This window comes from Cantharellus anzutake (genome assembly GCF_015039405.1).
Source record: "Cantharellus anzutake strain C23 chromosome Unknown EI90scaffold_194, whole genome shotgun sequence".
Taxonomy (NCBI): Eukaryota; Fungi; Basidiomycota; class Agaricomycetes; order Cantharellales; family Hydnaceae; genus Cantharellus; species Cantharellus anzutake.
The window spans coordinates 4,549-23,133 of record NW_024067144.1 but is presented as its reverse complement, the minus strand read 5'-3'; the positions used below and the strand labels follow the sequence as shown (position 1 = coordinate 23,133).

The 18,585-nt window shown below is 47.8% G+C and overlaps 1 protein-coding gene across 1 annotated transcript; it reads left to right on the top strand.

The window, feature by feature from the left end:
* Positions 1-17,395: 17,395 nt before the first annotated feature.
* Positions 17,396-17,807, top strand: EI90DRAFT_3023140 (uncharacterized protein; the record flags this gene model as incomplete). The annotated part of the gene is made up of 2 exons (XM_039057855.1): positions 17,396-17,744; positions 17,785-17,807. 2 exons carry the CDS (start codon positions 17,396-17,398, stop codon positions 17,805-17,807), a joined length of 372 nt encoding a protein of 123 aa, XP_038907961.1.
* Between the last annotated feature and the right edge of the window lie 778 nt (positions 17,808-18,585).

Here is an 18,585-nt window from a genome sequence, read left to right as displayed (position 1 = left end):
AGTTTGAATTCAGAATCATCAAGTCATAGCAAATTTAATGGTATATATAGGGAATTTGAAATAAGTAACTGCGACAAATGCAGCGCAGCCAAGTTCTAATTAACCATTAAAATAGCTTAGGCGAGGGAGGACAATAAGGATTCTAGGCACAGTCTGACTGCAGTAGAACTGCAGTTCAGCACAGCAAAAGTGCAGTAGAACTATAGTGTGAAAATTTCATTTTTTATTCAGTTTGAGAAAAATACACTGTAAATAAATCCTGTAAATAGAAGGTAGAGTGTGAAAAAGGAAGGCAACCCAAGGAGTATAAAAGGGAGACCCTTTCTGCGACTTTTTGCCCCCCTTAGAGAAGTAAGAAAATAGAGTATTATTTTTCTCAAGCATTTCTGGTTGTCACTCCAGTGTGAAAAAGTGAAATACAGTTAAGATTGCCACTGTAGTAAAAGGCAGCAATTAAGGAGAGAAATATTAAGTAAATATTTCAACAGGAGAGCTGGTTAACACTCCAGATTTCAAAGTGTAAACACAAAACAGTTATCTTGCTACTGTTAAAAACAAGCAATAAAATAAGACAAAAATAAAACAAACCCAAGGGACACTCCAGACACAATCCAAATCCATTAACTGAATAAGAATCTTTGAAACTTCACCAAGTAGAAGATTAAATTCAAGTTAAATTCCAAATTAAACAACGCTACACAGAATTACACCTAGACAAATTAAGAAATTTCAATAAAGAAACAGCTCCGCAGGGCTCAGTTTATCTGTAAGTCAATTCCCAGGAACTTTAAAACTAACCAATAAAAATAGAATTAGCCAAAACACTCGGATTGGTACTATATTTACAATAAATAATACTAGTACACTTCTCCATCCTAACTAAAGAACCAGGGAACAGCTTGGTGGTGGTCTCGTTTGAACCTCCCAACTGACCTTCCTTGGTTCTCTCCTTCACCGCATACAGCCACAGTCACCTGGGTGTCCCCACAGGGGATCCTGAGGGTGTATGCTGTGCATGCACATACTAGGTTGCACCCTGGAGCTGTCCAGGGCATCCAGGGCTGGGCATGTCATGCACATGTCATGGGTGTGTCATATCCATACAATCCTGACCTCTGCTCCAGGCTCCCGGAACTCCGAAACTGACTCTGTGTCATATCCATTCCCGGCCATCGACTTCCGGTCCCTCCGATCCCTCCGTTCTAACTCCGCTCCTCCCTCACTAACCTCGGAGCCCCCGTATTCCGCAATCCTCTCGGTACCCCTCAATGGTCACCACCCCTCATTTCAATTTATTACCTACGCCTCCCTAAGTACAGAGCCCTGAAGACTTCCGGACAGCTCCGACATCCGCTAGCGCACCCCCACCTCCGCTGGGCAATACACTCGCCTGCCCTGCAGAGCCCACCTTCGGGCCTATCCCTCCTTTCCGTTTCTGGGTTATCGCCTGCCTTTCCGCTAACCCTGCAAACCGACTCGTTGGTAATATTCAGTCGGCTAATGTTTAAACCCTGTTAGCTCCGCTCCGTTCGGCTCCGCCAATTGCGGACCCGTCTCCGCTGTAACCATATATATATCCCACTTGTACATAGGTTACACCCCAGTAGTAAAATCAACTAGAGTTACCCCCCTAGGTTCTAATTGCCAGTCAGTAAGTTAGGGCACGGACATGTCACTAGGCACAGCGCTCTTGGCAGAAGTCGCTGAGGCCGAAGCCCTCTGTTACGGAGACATTCCTTTGTCTCGAATCTGGTCTCTGACACTCTGGAGCCCTACTTCCCTTCCATCACCTTCTCCTTGCCAACTCCCAAGAGGTTATCCCACCTTCGGTCCAACTCTGGAACATTCCAGGTCTGACCTCAACCTTGACACCTTCCAGACAAGCATGCAACACCTGTGCTCCCAACTCCAGACCTCTGCTCTGGAATCCCGTTTGTGTCTCTGTCTCCGGAACCTCCGGTCTTAGCTCTGACCTCGGACTTTGACCCCACCTCCACTTATACCCATTGTATTGGTTAGTTCATTCCATTTAATTACCTTTGCCAATATTCCGGAGTTTAACTTCCGAGTTCAGACTTTCTGGACTTACTTCAGACCTTGCAACTATTGCATTGCTCCATTCAATTCCGCTATTCTCCCTCATTCCTATTTGGGCTGCTGCTTCCTTTCTATTCAGTCAGCTAGCCATTCCCCACTCCCATCCTCCTTCCTTCCTCCTTGGGCCTTGGCCCTTCACTCCTCCTTTGGGAAACACCATTGAGTCAAACCTTTGACCCTCAGTGTTGTTCCTCATTCCAGCTCCCTTTGTCTCCTTTCGGAGTACCCTTGCTCCTTTTGATTCCAGACCCCTCCTTATATACAATGCACATAGTAACTTGTAACCTCAGTCCAAAATCGACTTGATTCCCCCCTAAGAGACTTCCCCTCTGCTAGATCCGAAATTAGGGACCCCCAGGACAACCAGCAATGGCACAGCACTCCACATGAGTCACTGAGGCCAAGGTCCTTCCACACTAAGTCTCCGATTCCATTCCGGAGTCATCCGAATCTGCCCGAATCTAACAGGGTGGGTCAATAGTACATAGATATGTATAAAAGAAGGTCATCCATGTAAGATAGAAATAAAAATAGAAACAGAAACAGAAATAGAAGAGAGGGTGGAAAGGAGGAAGAACAGGAAAGAAGAACATGGAGTGAAAGAAGGGGGAAGGAAGGGGGGTACTGGGTGAGGTGGACCCAGGTGGAGGCAGGTCAGGTGGGTGTGCCCTGACAACAAGGCTCATAAAAATATCCCTGGCACCTTTCTGTTCAATTTATGCTCACACTTGCAGAATTGCAATATTGTGCAGGATGACACCATACATTTTGGGGAAAACTATTGAACAGGGTGTGCTATACTGCTTCTGACTGGAGTCGAACGACTTTGATGATGGAGTAGCCACTGTGGTGGCATCTAGGTTATTGTCTGTCTGTGTCATATCTGTACATACCCAATCCCGATCCGACTTCTGGACCCCCCTCTCAACCACCTCCAGTGTTATGGAAATGGAGATTCCTATGGACCATGCACACAGGTAAGACATTTCCTTCCCTTCACTTTGTTCTTTGCCAAACCCCATGCCAAGCTTCCCCACTGGGTTTTGGTGCTGGCTGGGGGATTTGTTGATTTCCAAGGGACTTCCCTTGGCCATTACAACCTTTGTATTAGATAGATACAAGTCATATGACATGTATGGCAAATGCCAAGATGTTTTTCCTTATCAAATACATAACCCACAAACCTTGTACTGCGATTGTAACCATCACACCATTGTGCCACCACTGTAAACTCAACCTGTAACGCTGGAACCATGTCCACCTCCCTATTCATCCTTTCCATGGCAAAACCACAACAAGGAGGGCATTCCCATGCCCAACCTCCTGCTGCCCTGTTACAAAAATGGGGCTGGAGGTGCCCATTTTTGTCCGTTCTTGGTGCAGGAAAGTGGAAAGGGGTGGAAGTCGAGCTCATATGATTTTACAGATTAATTCACAGAAGGTGTAACATGTTGTGTTACAGCAGTTTGACAGTGGGTTTAGATGTTGATTGTTGATTGGTTAAACTCAATTACTATACAAATCATGTGATACAGAACCCATAAGAGTCTAAAATGGGAAATTCCCATTTCCATAACATGCCCACTCCCATCCTGTCAGGGCACACCTGCCTGACCCCACTCCGACCCCACCCTCACCCACTACCCTCACCCAGTGCCCCCATCCTCCCTCCTCCCTTTCCCTTCTTCCTTCCTTTCTTTCTCCTTCTTTCCTTTTCTACTACACGGACGACTTCCTTGCTCAATGTACCATTAACCAGGCCACACAACATGCCTGGACCCAGACACACTGGGTGACACCCTACACACCGGACGCTCCTGAGATCTCTTATGGAGATACCCGGGCAGACACGGCTGTGCATGTAGATGACGTGGCGCTCCCCACGTGACCTCCAACTGCATGTACATAAACACAGCCTAAGTGGGAACTGAGAAGTAACCTTCTTCTCACACTTCCCACTTTAGCCTAAGTGGCCAGGGACCCTTGTCTGCTTCGGGCCCATCGTTATGCATGCCCACGCTACACCCCACCAGGCCCTCAGCCCCGGGCGATATACCCAGATGCTCTCGACCCCAGGTCAGTCCCTGACACATCCAGCCAGTAGTTCCCTATCAGGAACTGTAGCCTATCCCACCTCCTTAGGAGAGGGATATGGTCCAGGCAGCTCCAGGATGCCTGGCCATGCACCCGTGAGTCCCACTTCCCATGGTCACCCACTACCGTACACTGGTCCACCAGCCTGCTTTCCACAACAACTCCCACTACTGGTACACTCCCATGAGCACCAAGTCACTGATAGCCACCAACTGGGTGACTCCCTTTGGGAGTCCCAGTATCCCACACTACTGGTACGCTCTATTGAGTGCCAAGTCACCACTAGCTGACCACTCCCAGCACACCTGCTACTGGCATGCTCCCAGGAGCGCCAAGTCTCCATTAGCAGACAGCCAGGTGGCTCCCTCAAGGAGCCCATGTTATACTTGCTACTGGTATGCTCCCAGGAGTGCCAAGTTACCATTGGCCAACCCACAGGTTGTACTTCCAGACACTCATCCCATTCCACTCTCCCTCTGATGGCTATGCAGCCACCTCTGTTAGTGAGCCGAATGGCTCAGGTTGGGTTCCCTGGAACCCATTCCTGTAACATCCAGAGTCCTACCCTATCCCCATCTGCTCTGATATCCACCTTCAGACCTGACATCACCTCCCTCACCTCACTCCTCACCTTCCATCCTTCTTCTGCCAACCTCCACCAAGTTACAACCTTCTGCCACTGTCCCATACCCTGTACTCAGACACCGCTTGTACCTTTGCTCCAAGATCCTGTCATGGTCCTGACCTTGGACTTTGACTCAATGTCAGGGCATGGACGGTTATCTGGCCAGCCTGGACCCCTATCCGGATAGGTTGAGTACCTGTAAGCCGATATCTGCATGTGATTTGCTGTAGTTAGAACACAGGTTGTATTCAATGCACTATTTCCACTATCACATCACCCCTTACCCATTATCGCCCCCTTTTCCACATGATCTATTCTCCTATCTCATGTCGCTTCTCTATCGGCTACCATGTATTCCCAATGTAGCCACGCTCTTATGAGTTGTGGAACTCATGTATATAAGGCCTTAATGCCAGCTGGGTTGGCTCCCCAGCTTTAACAACAACTAGTTTCCCAGGAAGATCCTTACATGTGAACTGACACATGGACTCTGACACTCCACCTCAGCTTAAGTCCATTGCATTGGTGACCTCATTCCACATAAACACCATTGCCAATATTCCTCAGACTTCCGGCTCCACCTCCATAACCTCCATAAGCTCCACTACCTCCAAGCTTCACGGACCATTCTCAGCACCTTTGCTGCTTGTAGTATACATTTTGCACTTCTCCCTCATCCTTATTTGGACTACTGCTTCCTTACATTTAGCCAGTTAGTCATCAACCCCACTTCACCTCATTCTCCTGCCCCTCTGGGCTTCGCCCTCCTTACCTCCTTTTGGATGTGCCATAGGGTCTAACCCATGACCCTCGGTACCGCTCCACTTCCATACTCCCTTTGTGTCCATTTGGATGCCTTTGTTCCATTTCAGACCACCTTTGTTTCCTTGTGCTTTCGTCTCCCCATTATATGTAGGCGCTTGTACATACTCGATTAGACCTTCAGTCTAAAATCAACTAGAAATGCCCCCTAGAGACTTCTCACTTGCTATATCTGAAATTAAGGACCAAATGGACAAACAGCAATGGCACAGCACTCCCCTTGAGTCGCTGAGGCCAAGGTCCCTCCTCACTAAGTCTCCAGTTCCACTCTGGAATTGTCCACTCTTGCCCAGTTCTAACAGTCTGAAGGTTATGTCTTGCAGTCAGTCAACTTGAAATTGAATTTAGGATTCAAGAACTCACCCCTTGCATCACTGCCTCATCGTTGGCCCCACTTGGTTGGGCTTGACATGTCTCCTTAAGCACAAGGAAAACCTGAACACCACCAGCTGGGTTCAGTGTAAGTGCAAATCTACTACCCCAGATGTGGAAGTCCATTTTGCATGCAATTGCTAAAGTGGCAGGAGCGATACTCAAGATGTGGAAACACCTAATTTCTGAGCAATAAACCATGTTGCTGGAGGATTGCAGTTGAGCAACCATGCAATGCTGCTGGTGTCAGCCCTACATACTTCGAAATGCATTCACCAGAACAAGGCCAATGTAACCTGCTACCATGCAAGATTGGGTCAAGCTCTGTCAGAGACCGGATGCGGGACAAGGGAGACATCCTGTCAGGGCACACCTGCCTGACCTAGCTCCACCTGGCCCCACCTGACCCAGTACCCCACTATCCACCCCTCCTTACCTCCTCCCCCTCCTCCTCTCCTTCTTCTCTTTCTGTTTCCTCACTTCCTTCCTATTTTTACTTCCTCTTTATTTTCTCTTTATTCTACATCGATGACCTTTCTTTGCATCAATGTACCATTGACCCATCTGCAGCATGCCCACAACACACCCGGCCTGGGCACCTCGGGTGACCTCCTGCTGTGCCCAGCATGCATGCTTGCACTGGATGCCCTCAGGAGCTCCCATGGAGACACCCAGGTGGTTACAGCTGTGTGCAAGGGTGACATGGCATCTGTCATGTGACCCAAGCCACATGTATATAAACAAACCTGAAGTGGGAACCAAAGAAGTAGCCTTCTTCTCAACTTTCCACTTCAGTCTAAGTGGCTAGGGACTGCTTGTCAGGGGACGGTCCCCGGGTCCCCATGACCCCTCTCTCTATAGCCCACAGCCTAATCTGTGAACAGCCCTGTCCAGGGCAATAACTCTACTGTGGGTAAGAAAGTGAGAAGAAGGTTAACTTCTCACTTTCCCACAGTGGCCCCAATATGGCGAAAACTTCCGGGGATACCCGGAAGTCACATGAAGGTAGGATCCGGGGACCGGAGCATGCGGCGCACGGATCATGCGGCACGGGAAGTGGAGCAGGTCCGGATGCGGGTCCGGGTCCGGGCTAAGTCAGGGTATGTGCCCTGACACTGCTGTCCCGTATCAGGCTTGTCAGTACGCACACCCAATCCACACCCTGCCAGACTCTCAGCACCAGACACTACACCCAGGCCTCCTCAACCCCGGACAAGTCCCTGACACATCCCCATGGTGGAGGGCTTCGGCCTCAGCGACTTAGACCAGGAGCGCTGTGCCTAGTTACATGTCCGTGCCCTAATTTACTAACTGGCAACAAGAACTAGAAGGGGGATAACTCTAGTTGATTTTATCACTAAGGTGTAACCCATCTACAAGTTATGTATATATAGTTACATGGGGGGCAGGCCCATGAATGATGGGACCGAGTGGAGCAGAGCTAACAGGGTTACATGTTAGCCAACTGAATATTACCAATGAGTCAGGTTACGGGTTTAGTGGATTGATGGGCTATAACCCAGAAATGGAAAGGAGGGATCAGCCCGAAGTGTCAGGGATTGCTTGTCAGTCTGAGTCGAATATCGCCCAAAAACCTAGTCATAGACAAAGCTGAGGTTCCAACCCTCAGCAGCACATAGAGCTATATACATGAGTGACATCAATCAATCGGAAGAGATAGGATCAAAGGAACTAAACAGTGATCTGATAGAAAATGAAGTGAATAGAAATGAAGGAACACTTGGATCAAAGGGGCAGAGTCGGATCAGGAGAAGGTGAGGGATTTATGATATATGAGGGCCAATGCAGCTCCATGCAGTGATATAGTCTTACATGATATTGATAGGGTAACAGAGAACTGCTTACACTATGTCCCCTGACACGAAGGTAGGCTTGCAGGGCAAGCAAGTGAATTTCCCAGCAGAGGTGGGAGTGCACTAGCAGATGTCAGAGCTGTCCAGAGGCCTTTGGTGTCAGGGCACGGACGGTTATCCGGCCGGCCCGGACCTCTATCCGGATAGGTTGAGTACCCGTAAGTCGATATCTGCGTGTGATTTGCTGTAGTTAGAACGCAGGCTGTATTCAATGCGCTATTTCTGCTATCGCGTCATCCCTCACCCGTTATCGCCCCCTTATCCACATGATCTATTCTCCTATTTCATGTCGCTTCTCTATCGGCTACCATGTGTTCCCAGTGTAGCCGCGCTCTTATGAGTTGCGGAACTCATGTATATAAGGCCTTATCACCAGCTGGGTTGGCCCCCCAGCTTTTACAACGACTAGTTTCCCAGGGAGATTCTTACGCGTGAACTGACGCGCGGACTCTGACATTTGGGACTCCGTACTTAGGGAGGCATAGGTAATATATTGGAATGAGGGGGTGGGTGGTGACCATTGGGGGAGTTGGAGGTGGTTGCGGAATCCAGAGGCTCCAAGGTTAGTGATGAAGGAGTGGAGGTGATCTGGAAGGAGCAGAGGTAGTGGAGGGTGATGGCTGTGGATGGATATGACAAGCTCCAACAGCCAATTTTCATCTTCTGGCTGATTGTCATATCCTGGAATCCCAACCCCACACTCTCCCACCTCACTACACCTTCCTAACAACCTCGCCATCCCCTACACCATTCCTCCCTACCTTCCTACATCACCTCTGCCCCTACAGTCTCAGCTCCAGCCTGGACTTTGGCACACCCATCCTAATCCACCTCCATCCTGGAAGCTTGGTCCCAAGTTGGAACCTTCAGAATCCCTGGATTGCTCCGACCTCCTGACAGACCTCTGACATTTTGTTACATACTTCTAGACCCTTCCTCTCTCCATTTCATTTATTGGAGCCACCCAACATTTCTTGGATATGTAACTCCAGCTTCGGAGCTACCCATAGCCCCTGGTGACTCTGCCCTTGTCATCTTAATTAGTCATCTTTCACTTATAGCACAGCTGATGTCTTCCTTCTATTCAGTCAGCTAACTTCCCCTTACTGTCATATCCATCCATGGCCATCACCCTCCACTGCCTCCATTCCTTCCAGATCACCTCTGCTCCTTCGTCACTAACCTCAGAGCCTCCTGTCAGGGCATGCTGCCGCCACTGCCGCCGCCGCCACCGCCACCTCCTTTCCTTTTGTCTCATCCTCTCATTCTCTCTCCTTTCCTTCTTCTCTTTATACAGACAACCTCTCTTTCTTTCCTACACTTGTAGCACGGACGTGCCCAATGCTGAGCACCCCATAGGGGCACCGCAACGCCGGACATGCCGCACACTCCTACTTGTATTTCCCCTCCAACACTCGGGATCGACTGCGGAGCCACCCACGGTAACCCGGCTTCGTCCGAGGGTGACATGGCACCTCCACATGACCCATTCACACATGTATATAAACTAAGCTGAAGCAGGACCGAAGAAGTAACCTTCTTCTCATTTCCCGCTTCAGGCAAGTACCCTAGTTTAGTCTAGCTTCCCACCCTAATAACAATACATTTCCCGCTTCAGCCTAAGAAGCCACACAGGGACGTAAGCCCAAGTGAGGGCTGCCCAAGTGAGGGCTGCCCACTATATGGTCTTACCGCCCCACCACCGTTCAGGCCGATAGTGCCGAGCGCTACGCCGCTACCTCTGCCTTCCTCGAGCCGTCCCTGACACCTCCGGATTCCACAACCACCTCCGACTCCCCCGATGGTCACCACCCTCTCAATCCAATATATTACCTACACCTCCCTAAGTATGGAGCCCTGAAGGCCTCCAGACAGCTCCAATGTCCGCTAGCACACTCCTGCCTCTGCTGGGCAATTCACTTGCTTGCCCTGCAAGCCTACCTTCAGGCTGATCCCTCCTTTCCGTTTCTGGGTTATAGCCTGTCAATCTGCTAAACCCGTAACCTGACTTGTCAGTAATATTCAGTCAGCTAACATGTAACCCTGTTAGCTCCGCTCTGCTCGGTCCCGTTGTTCACAGGCCTGCCCCCCATGTAACTATACATACATAACTTGTAGATAGGTTACACCCTAGTGATAAAATCAACTAGAGTTATCCCCCTTCTAGTTCTCATTGCCAGTTGGTAAATTAGGGCATGGACATGTAACTAGGCACAGCACTCCTGGTCTAAGTCGCTGAGGCTGAAGCCCTCTGCCATGGGGATGTCTCCCTCATCCCGCATCCGGTCTCTGTGTCATGACCCAGCAATTCCCACAGTCAGGTGACCACTCCCTGCACCTTCTCCCTCCTCCGCTTCAACCCTGTCAACTCCGCTGCCCACCTGACAATGGGCCTATGAGTCATTCCTTATTACACTTGTTTTCTTGACAGCCATGCACAGCCATCCTTCTCCCACGCTCTTTGTTTGTTTTTGTTCTTTCTTAAGCCCACCCGCAATCTCTGTGAGATCTGGTGACTTATTCCTATTCATTCCATTACACTTAAATACCGGTTGTACACTACCTCATACTTTAGTTCGAAAATCAACTAGGGTTACCCCCTGTGTTCCCTGTCTGACCCAGTTGCACTCTCTGTCCTCCGAAATATCAGGGCCATGTCAAGTACAAGGCGCAATGCTCACGAACGAGTCATTGAAGCTGAAACCCCGCTTTGCCGCGATTGTCATCCCCACCCTTAATGGTCGCCAACAGCAAGTCACAGTAACATTTTCCCATGCCCTGACACTCTGACAGCTATGACTTCAACATTGCTGAACCCGTTAATGAATATCTCCATGATGTGTGAACCTTTTGCTATGAAATTTTGCGTGGGTTGAGAATAGATCCCTCCCTTTTCAATGAGCTATCAAACTTGTCTCAGTCATTACTGGCTATCCTTCACACTTGAGTCATATCTCCGTCGTTTATTGGTAGTTTTCCCTGTAATTACTTTCATTGGGTCCGTTTGGGGGACATCTACATTTCCTATTATAAACACGACTTTGAATTTTGCATTAGTTCCTGAGGAATCCTTATTCCGTGGTACTTCCATCCTTGGCTACATGTGCAGACGTGGGAAAGTACTTTCCATGGAGGTTCTCTGATTGTTTTTATAGTCAAATCTTGGTCAGTTGTCCTAATTCTTTGTTTAATATTTGCTATAAATTCCCCCGAGAATTCTATCTTGTTGATGCTAAGCTTGAAGTATTTTTGCTAATTTTCTTTCTTTCAATTTATTACGTATGGTCATAAAAATTCATAAAAATTCGTAAAAATTCATTAAAATTCAGGTCCTTCTATTTTCTCATATCTACTTGTCGTATGGGGTTTTGTGATTTATCTGGCATATTTCCATAATGGGTTTCCATAGTGTGACCATTATTTCTCCTACAACGGAGATAGGGTAGGACTCCAGAGGTGACGAGGATGAGGGTCTGGGAGTTGGTTCGGGATTGGGTATGTATGGATATGACAACAGCAGACAACAATGAACCACTCGAATGGGCAACCTTGGTTGGAAGGTATGCATGCAGGGAGAAAGTGCAGATGAGGGTGATGGGTGGACAGATGGATGGATGGATGTGTCAGGGCAACCACACCTGACCATACAACCCCAGAACCACCTTCCCAGACCTCCCCCCACTTCCCTCATCCTCCCATCTTTACACACCTCTCACAACTACAGCCCGCATGTGAACCTGTGGGAAAAATCACGTGGGTCAAGGCAAGCAACTCACCTTAACCCATGTGACACCTTTTCTGCATCACGGGAACATGCTCGGCTTCTACCCATAGTCACATTACGAACTGTACAGTACATTTCCCTTTTATAGCAGCCAAGCAGGGAATAGGGAAACTTACCCTTCTTCTCAACTCAATCCCCGCTTAGTGAGTTTTGTGGAGTGGGTAGGTGAAGGGTGGAATTAGCAACAGCTACTGGAGAGTGGGAAAACCTTTGCAGGGGTGGTGGAGGTCCTAGGAGATCCATAGTAATATTGGGTAGATAGAAATATTAATAAATGTTTAGGATGAGGATAAGAGGTACTGGAGAAGGTACCGAAGATCGGAGGTGGAGGTGAACCGGAGGTGAACTGGAGGGTATGGCGGAGGTGTGGGGGAGGATGGACTGGAGGTGGAATGGAGTGGTGGTGGAGTGGAGCGGAGGTGAGGCGGAGTTGGTATGGATATGACATTTCCCATGTCTGCACACATAGCTGAGGCTGGAAGTACTGCAGAACAAGGATTCCATAGGAACCAATGCAAAACTCAATGTTGTGTTTATAATAAGGAATGTAGATGCCTTTTAGATAGACTCAATGAAGGTGATTTCAGGAAAAACTACCAATAGACAACAGAGAAATAGCCGAAATTTGTGGGAAATGAGGACAACATTCAAAAGGAAAACACCTGCAAAACAAGGACAATGGAGAGTGTGACCAATGCCAACAAACAGAATCGATGGCTCATATCTTATTCGAGTGCCCCCTCAACCATGGAGAATGGGCATGGGCTACAGCCAAGGCAATGTGCAACTGAAGGAAAATCACATGGCCCCCAACCTTAGACACCTCACACGTGATGGCTGCCCCGATAACTAAAATAAAGAACACTAACAGTAACCTGAGAAAAGGCGAAACAAGACTGTACCATATTGTACTGCTAGAATGCGCATGGCAAATCTGGAAGGCCAGATGCTGGAGAGTCATCAACCCTGACCACCCACAAACCACACTAACCAAAATAAAAAAATGCCCTCTGTGCCGGCCTCAACGATAAACTCCAACAAGACATCGCCCTAACAAACCAGAAAAAGTATGGCCAAAAGGCCCTGCCAGCCAAACTAGTCCTGCATACCTGGAATGGAAACCTTCATGAGGAAGGGAGACTGCCGGATAACTGGCTGAATAGCACCGGGGTTCTAGTGGGTATACCGGACCCTCCGTGACCGAGTCCGGGAGCCCCACACAGCGCCAAACCGGCATTCAAACCACTCCACACTCCATGGGATTCTACCTCCCTGTACAAAAACAGCGCCCGCATATGAACGACTATGGGAACGATGCACGTGATTACCGAATGTGCATGCAAACTTGTGCTAACTCGACGAATACCAGGAAATAGAACACAACTTTAGTACCATTGGAAAGGTGGGAATAAATGGAAATTTATGATACCAAGAACGTGAGAAAACATCCAGAAATGAATGAGATACAAGGACATGAAGTTAGAAACCTGAAAACGCGTGGGAAGACAGCTTCAAGAGGTCCAGAGCCCTAAATAAAATACATAAAAATATGATATCTTCGAGGACGACCTACTATAACAACTGTCATATCCATACAATCCTGACCTCCACTCCGGGCTCCTGGAACTCCGAACCTGACTTCCGGAGTCTTACTTCCCTTCCATCACCTCCTCCTTGCCGACTCCCAAGAGGTTATCCCACCTCCGGCTCTGACACCACCTTCGGTCCACTCCGGGACATTCCGGGTCCGACCCCAACCTCGACACCTTCCAGACGAGTATGCAAAACCTATGCTCCTGACTCCGGACCTCCACTCCAGAATCCTGTTCACATCTCCGTCTCCGGAACCTCCGGTCTTAGCTCCGATCTCGGACTTTGACCCCACCTCCGCTTATACCCATTGTATTGGTTAGCTCATTCCATTTAATTACGTTTGCCAATATTCCGGAGTTTAACTTCCGAGTTCGGACTTTCCGGACTTATGTTGGACCTTGCAACTATTGCATTGCTCCATTCAATTCCGCTATTCTCCCTCATTCCTATTTGGGCTGCTGCTTCCTTTCTATTCAGTCAGCTAGCCATTCCCCACTCCCAACCTCCTTCCTTCCTCCTTGGGCCTTGGCCCTTCACTCCTCCTTTGGGAAACACCATTGAGTCAAACCCTTGACCCTCGGTGTTGTTCCTCTTTCCAGCTCCCTTTGTCTCCTTTCAGAGTACCCTCGCTCCTTTTGATTCCGGACCCCTCCTTATATACAATGTACATAGTAACTTGTAACCTCAGTCCGAAATCGACTTGAATTCCCCCAAGAGACTTTCCCTCTGCTAGATCCGAAATTAGGGACCCCCAGGACAACCAGCAATGGCACAGCGCTCCACCTGAGTCGCTGAGGCCGAGGTCCTTCCATGCTAAGTCTCCGATTCCACTCCGTGTCAGGGGACAGACCCCGGGTCCCCATGACCCCTCTCTACAGTCCACAGTCTGGCCTGTAAACACAGCCCATCTCAGGGCATAGCTACTGTGGGTAAGAAAGTGTATAGATAAATGAAGAGTAGGCTACACTTGCCTACTGTGGGTAAGAAAGTGAGAAGAAGGTTAACTTCTCACTTTCCCACAGTGGCCCCAATATGGCGAAAACTTCCGGGGATACCCGGAAGTCACATGAGGTGGGATCATGCGGCGCGCGGAGCGTGCGGCGCAGGAAGTGCGCGGGAAGTGGAGCGGGTCCGGACGCGGGTCCGGGTCCGGGCTAAGTCAGGGTATGTGCCCTGACACTCCGGAGTCGTCCGAATCTGCATGTTCTAACAACAACGAACAATGCATATGGAGGATTAGGATGTGATAATACAAAGGGGAATCAGGGAATATGAACGAAATTCACAAAAACCACTAAACTACGATGGACCATGGCGGGAATTTTAGGGAACGATATTCTAATGAAGTGGAGAGCTATAATACATTCATTTGAGTAATTCTGTCAGGGCCCGGCCTCGGACTCGGAGGCTCCCTGACCTCAACCCCCATCTGGCCTGTCCTCACACTATGCGGGGCATGAGATGTATAGTAAAAGGAAGATAATATATACACTTGCCTATGTGGGGCATGAGATGAGAAGAAGGGTAAAGGTCTCATCTCCCTGCATGGTTGCTATATAAAGGAATGGGTCACATGCCCACAACTATACAGCTCCTAGAGTTGTGTAGTGTGACCCGGAGGGAACATCCAGGTGGCAGTGCCCAGAGCGTGGGAACGTTCTGGGCGAGTTGCTCGCCCAGAACTGTGGCTGTGACCCGTGGGAACATTCTGGGCGAGCTGCTCGCTCAGAAAGTTCCCATGCTATCCCGTGCGCGCGCGTGTACACAACACACAAAGGCAACAACAAGGCAACAGTCAAAGAATAAAGGGGGTAAAGTAGGTGGGGAGTCCGGGGCACCCTAAGGCAGGGTGCTGAACCCTGACAAATTCTTGACTACTAGCAACTTTTTCTTTCGGTTTTAAACCTGAATAATTCACTCATTTACCATTTCAAGTCTCATTTTAACTAAATGTCACTGAATAAAAATGGAATAAATCAGCTGAAGGTCTCAGCACAGCTGTATGCATAGTAATGTGAAGTTTGAATTCAGAATCACTGAGTCATAGCAAATTTAATGGTATATATAAGGAATTTGAAATAGGTAACTGCGACAAATGCAGCACAGTCAAGTTCTAATTAACTATTAAAATAGCTTAGGTGAGGGAGGACAATAAGGATTCTAGGCGCAGTCTGACCGCAGTAGAACTATAGCATGAAAATTTCATTTTTTATTCAGTTTGAGAAAAATACACTGTAAATAAATCCTGTAAATACGAGGTAGAGCGTGAAAAAGGAAGGCGACCCAAGGAGTATAAAAGGGAGACCCTTTCTGCGACTTTTCACCCCCCTTAGAGAAGTAAGAAAATAGAGTATTATTTTTCTCAAGCATTTCTGGTTGTCACTCCAGCACGAAAAAGTGATATACAGTTAAGATTGCCACTGTAGTAAAAGGCAGCAATAAAAGAGAGAAATATTAAGTAGATATTTCAACAGGAGAGCTGGTTAACACCCCAGATTTCAAAGTGTAAACACAAAACAGTTACTTTGCTACTGTTAAAACAAGCAATAAAATAAGACAAAAATAAATAAAAAAGACTCAAGGGACACTCCAGACACAATCCAAATCCATTAACTGAGTAGAATCTTTGAAACTTCACCAAGTAGAAGATTTAATTCAAGTTAAATTTCAAGTTAAATTCCAAATTAAAACAATGCTACACAGAATTACACCTAGACAAATTAAGACATTTCAATAAAGAAACAGCTCCACAGGGCTCGGTTTATCTGTAAGTCAATTCCCAGAAACTTTAAGACTAACCCATAAAATTAGAATTAGCCAAAACACTTGGATTGGTACTATATTTACAATAAATACTACTAGTACACTTCCCCATCCTAACTAAAGAACCAGGGAACAGCTTGGTGGTGGTCTCGTTTGAACCTCCCAACTGACCTTCCTTCGTTCTCTCCTTCAGCACCAATATGTGACATAGATATTAGAATGATTTGACCTACAGAATACATGACACTATGCAACTCCAATGCCTGCAAACCTCAAGTTACCTAAGCTTGATTCACCCGAAGTTAACACTCAGATTTACCAATCGATGCTTGGGTCACTCATGTATGCTGCCATTAGTACATGCCCGGACATCTGCTTTGCCGTCGGTCTATTAGCCCAACATGCTATAGCTCCTGGAGAAGACCACCTTACTGCAATGAAAAAGGTCTACCGCTACCTCAATGGAACCCGAGACGTTGTGCTCCGGTATGATGGTAGTAAATTCAAAGACCCGGTGGGATACTCAGACACAGACTGGGCTGGAGATCCCAGCACCCAGTGCTCCCTGTCTGGCTATTGCTATATCTTCTATGGCGCTGCCATATCTTGGGCCTCGAAAAAGCAGCCTACAATTGCTCTGTCAAGCACAGAAGCAGAGTATATGGCAATGACTCACACTGGAAAGGAAGTGGTCTTCCTCCAACATCTCTATGGCGATGTTGGCATCCCTATCCAGACTCCACTCTATCTCCTGGTAGACAACCAATCAGCAATCCAGATCGCTGAAAACCCTATATTCCACGCATGGACGAATGTCAGGGCACGGCCTAACCGGCTACCCTGACTCCCTATGCCGGAAGGGAGTTGCCATAAGACGATCTGGAGTGATCCAAAGAACGCAGGTAATCTCACTTAGCTCTCGCTTAGCTCCCACTTCTATCTTCCATCCACATGTCACCCCTTTCCCACACCTCGCTTACGATTATCCAAATGAATAGCTATCTTTTCATGTCATCATTCTATCGGTTATCTTCTATCTCGTTGTAGCCGCACTCTAGTGGGTAGCGGTACCCATGTATATACAGTTGAAACCGTGGTAGGCCATACCTGAGATAACACATAACCTGCCATTACCCATAGGAATTTCTGGGAACCAGTATGGTTCCTATTATCTAACCCATAAACCCGCCATCCCCCATAATGCATAATGTGTTGGGAAATTTTTATATTGCAATCTCGCGAAATTTGATCCGTAACCCATAAGTATGAGTGAGATTGACATGTAAATATTGAAAGGTTATTAACAGTTATTAATGAGAATGATGAGACTACATAGTGTTGTGAGCACAGAGTACTGTCAGGCAACACACCATGCCAATCCTCCCTCCAATCACCCTGTCTTCTCTTGAGCACGGCCTTACTGCTCTTAAAAGTGATGCTCAACCTCTGATAGACAAGCTAAAGGCTAAACTCGCGTCCAGAATATCAATTACCAATGAGGAGGAGACATGGTTGGATGGTGCCGCAAACTTCACTGATGAGACATTGCTCATTGCTGAGCTTCAACACGCAAAAAACTTCCAGATTGCCTTTGAATCCCTTTCGGATAACCGGAAGGCAACTGCTCAGCGCATGCAAGCTGCAAGCAGTGCCAAAAATCACAACTCGGAGGCAGTTGCAGATGCTGTGCCAGAGACTGGACGCAAATTCAACTCAAAAGGTGTGTTGAACAGGTTGACAACTTGGAAACTTGCATTCAGAAAGCTATTCCAGATACAAATGAAGAACCACCAGCAAAGAAGGGGTCGGGCTTCACTCATAAAGAGATTGCCACACTTGGACAACGTATCGAGATTCTCAATTGGCATCACAAGAATGGAAAGAACCAAACCAAGACTGCCAAGCATTTCAACCCCATTTATCCCAATCTCAAAATCAAGCAGCCTCTTGTCTCTGTTTGGGTGAAGGATGAGGCCAAGCTTCGCAAAAAATTTCAAAGGTCGGACAATGCCGGGAGGTTCAAGCGCATCCAGCATACAACATTTCCAATGGTCACAGAAATGTTGGAGCTATGGACTGTTGCTGCAGAGGAAAAGGGGGTTGTCCTCACCAGAGATGTACTCTGAGCCAAATTCAAGCAGTTTTCTGACCGTGCTGGTATCACACCGGAGGATCAACTCAAGATGAGCGGCCTCCGCCTGTGCAAGCATCATGGTGAAGCAGGCTCAGCTAGCCCTGAAGATGTTGCTGCTGAGCGGATCCGTCTGCGGGAGCTCTTGTCCGGATATCCCCTCGAAAATATTTTCAATGGTGATGAGACGGGACTCTATTACTCGTGAGTGCTAAACTAGCCCTTCCTCAAGCAGTCCCCAATAGATCTCCTAGAATGCCACCAGACAAAGGCTTAAGTAAGGGCCCAACCCCGGGATTGAGAGGAAATAAAGCACGCTTGACATATTTTTTTGTCACTAATACCACTGGTTCTGATCGATGTGATCCCCTCATCATTGGCAAAGCATTCAAGCCTCGATGCTTCAAGAAAAGGACTGGATATGAGCTTG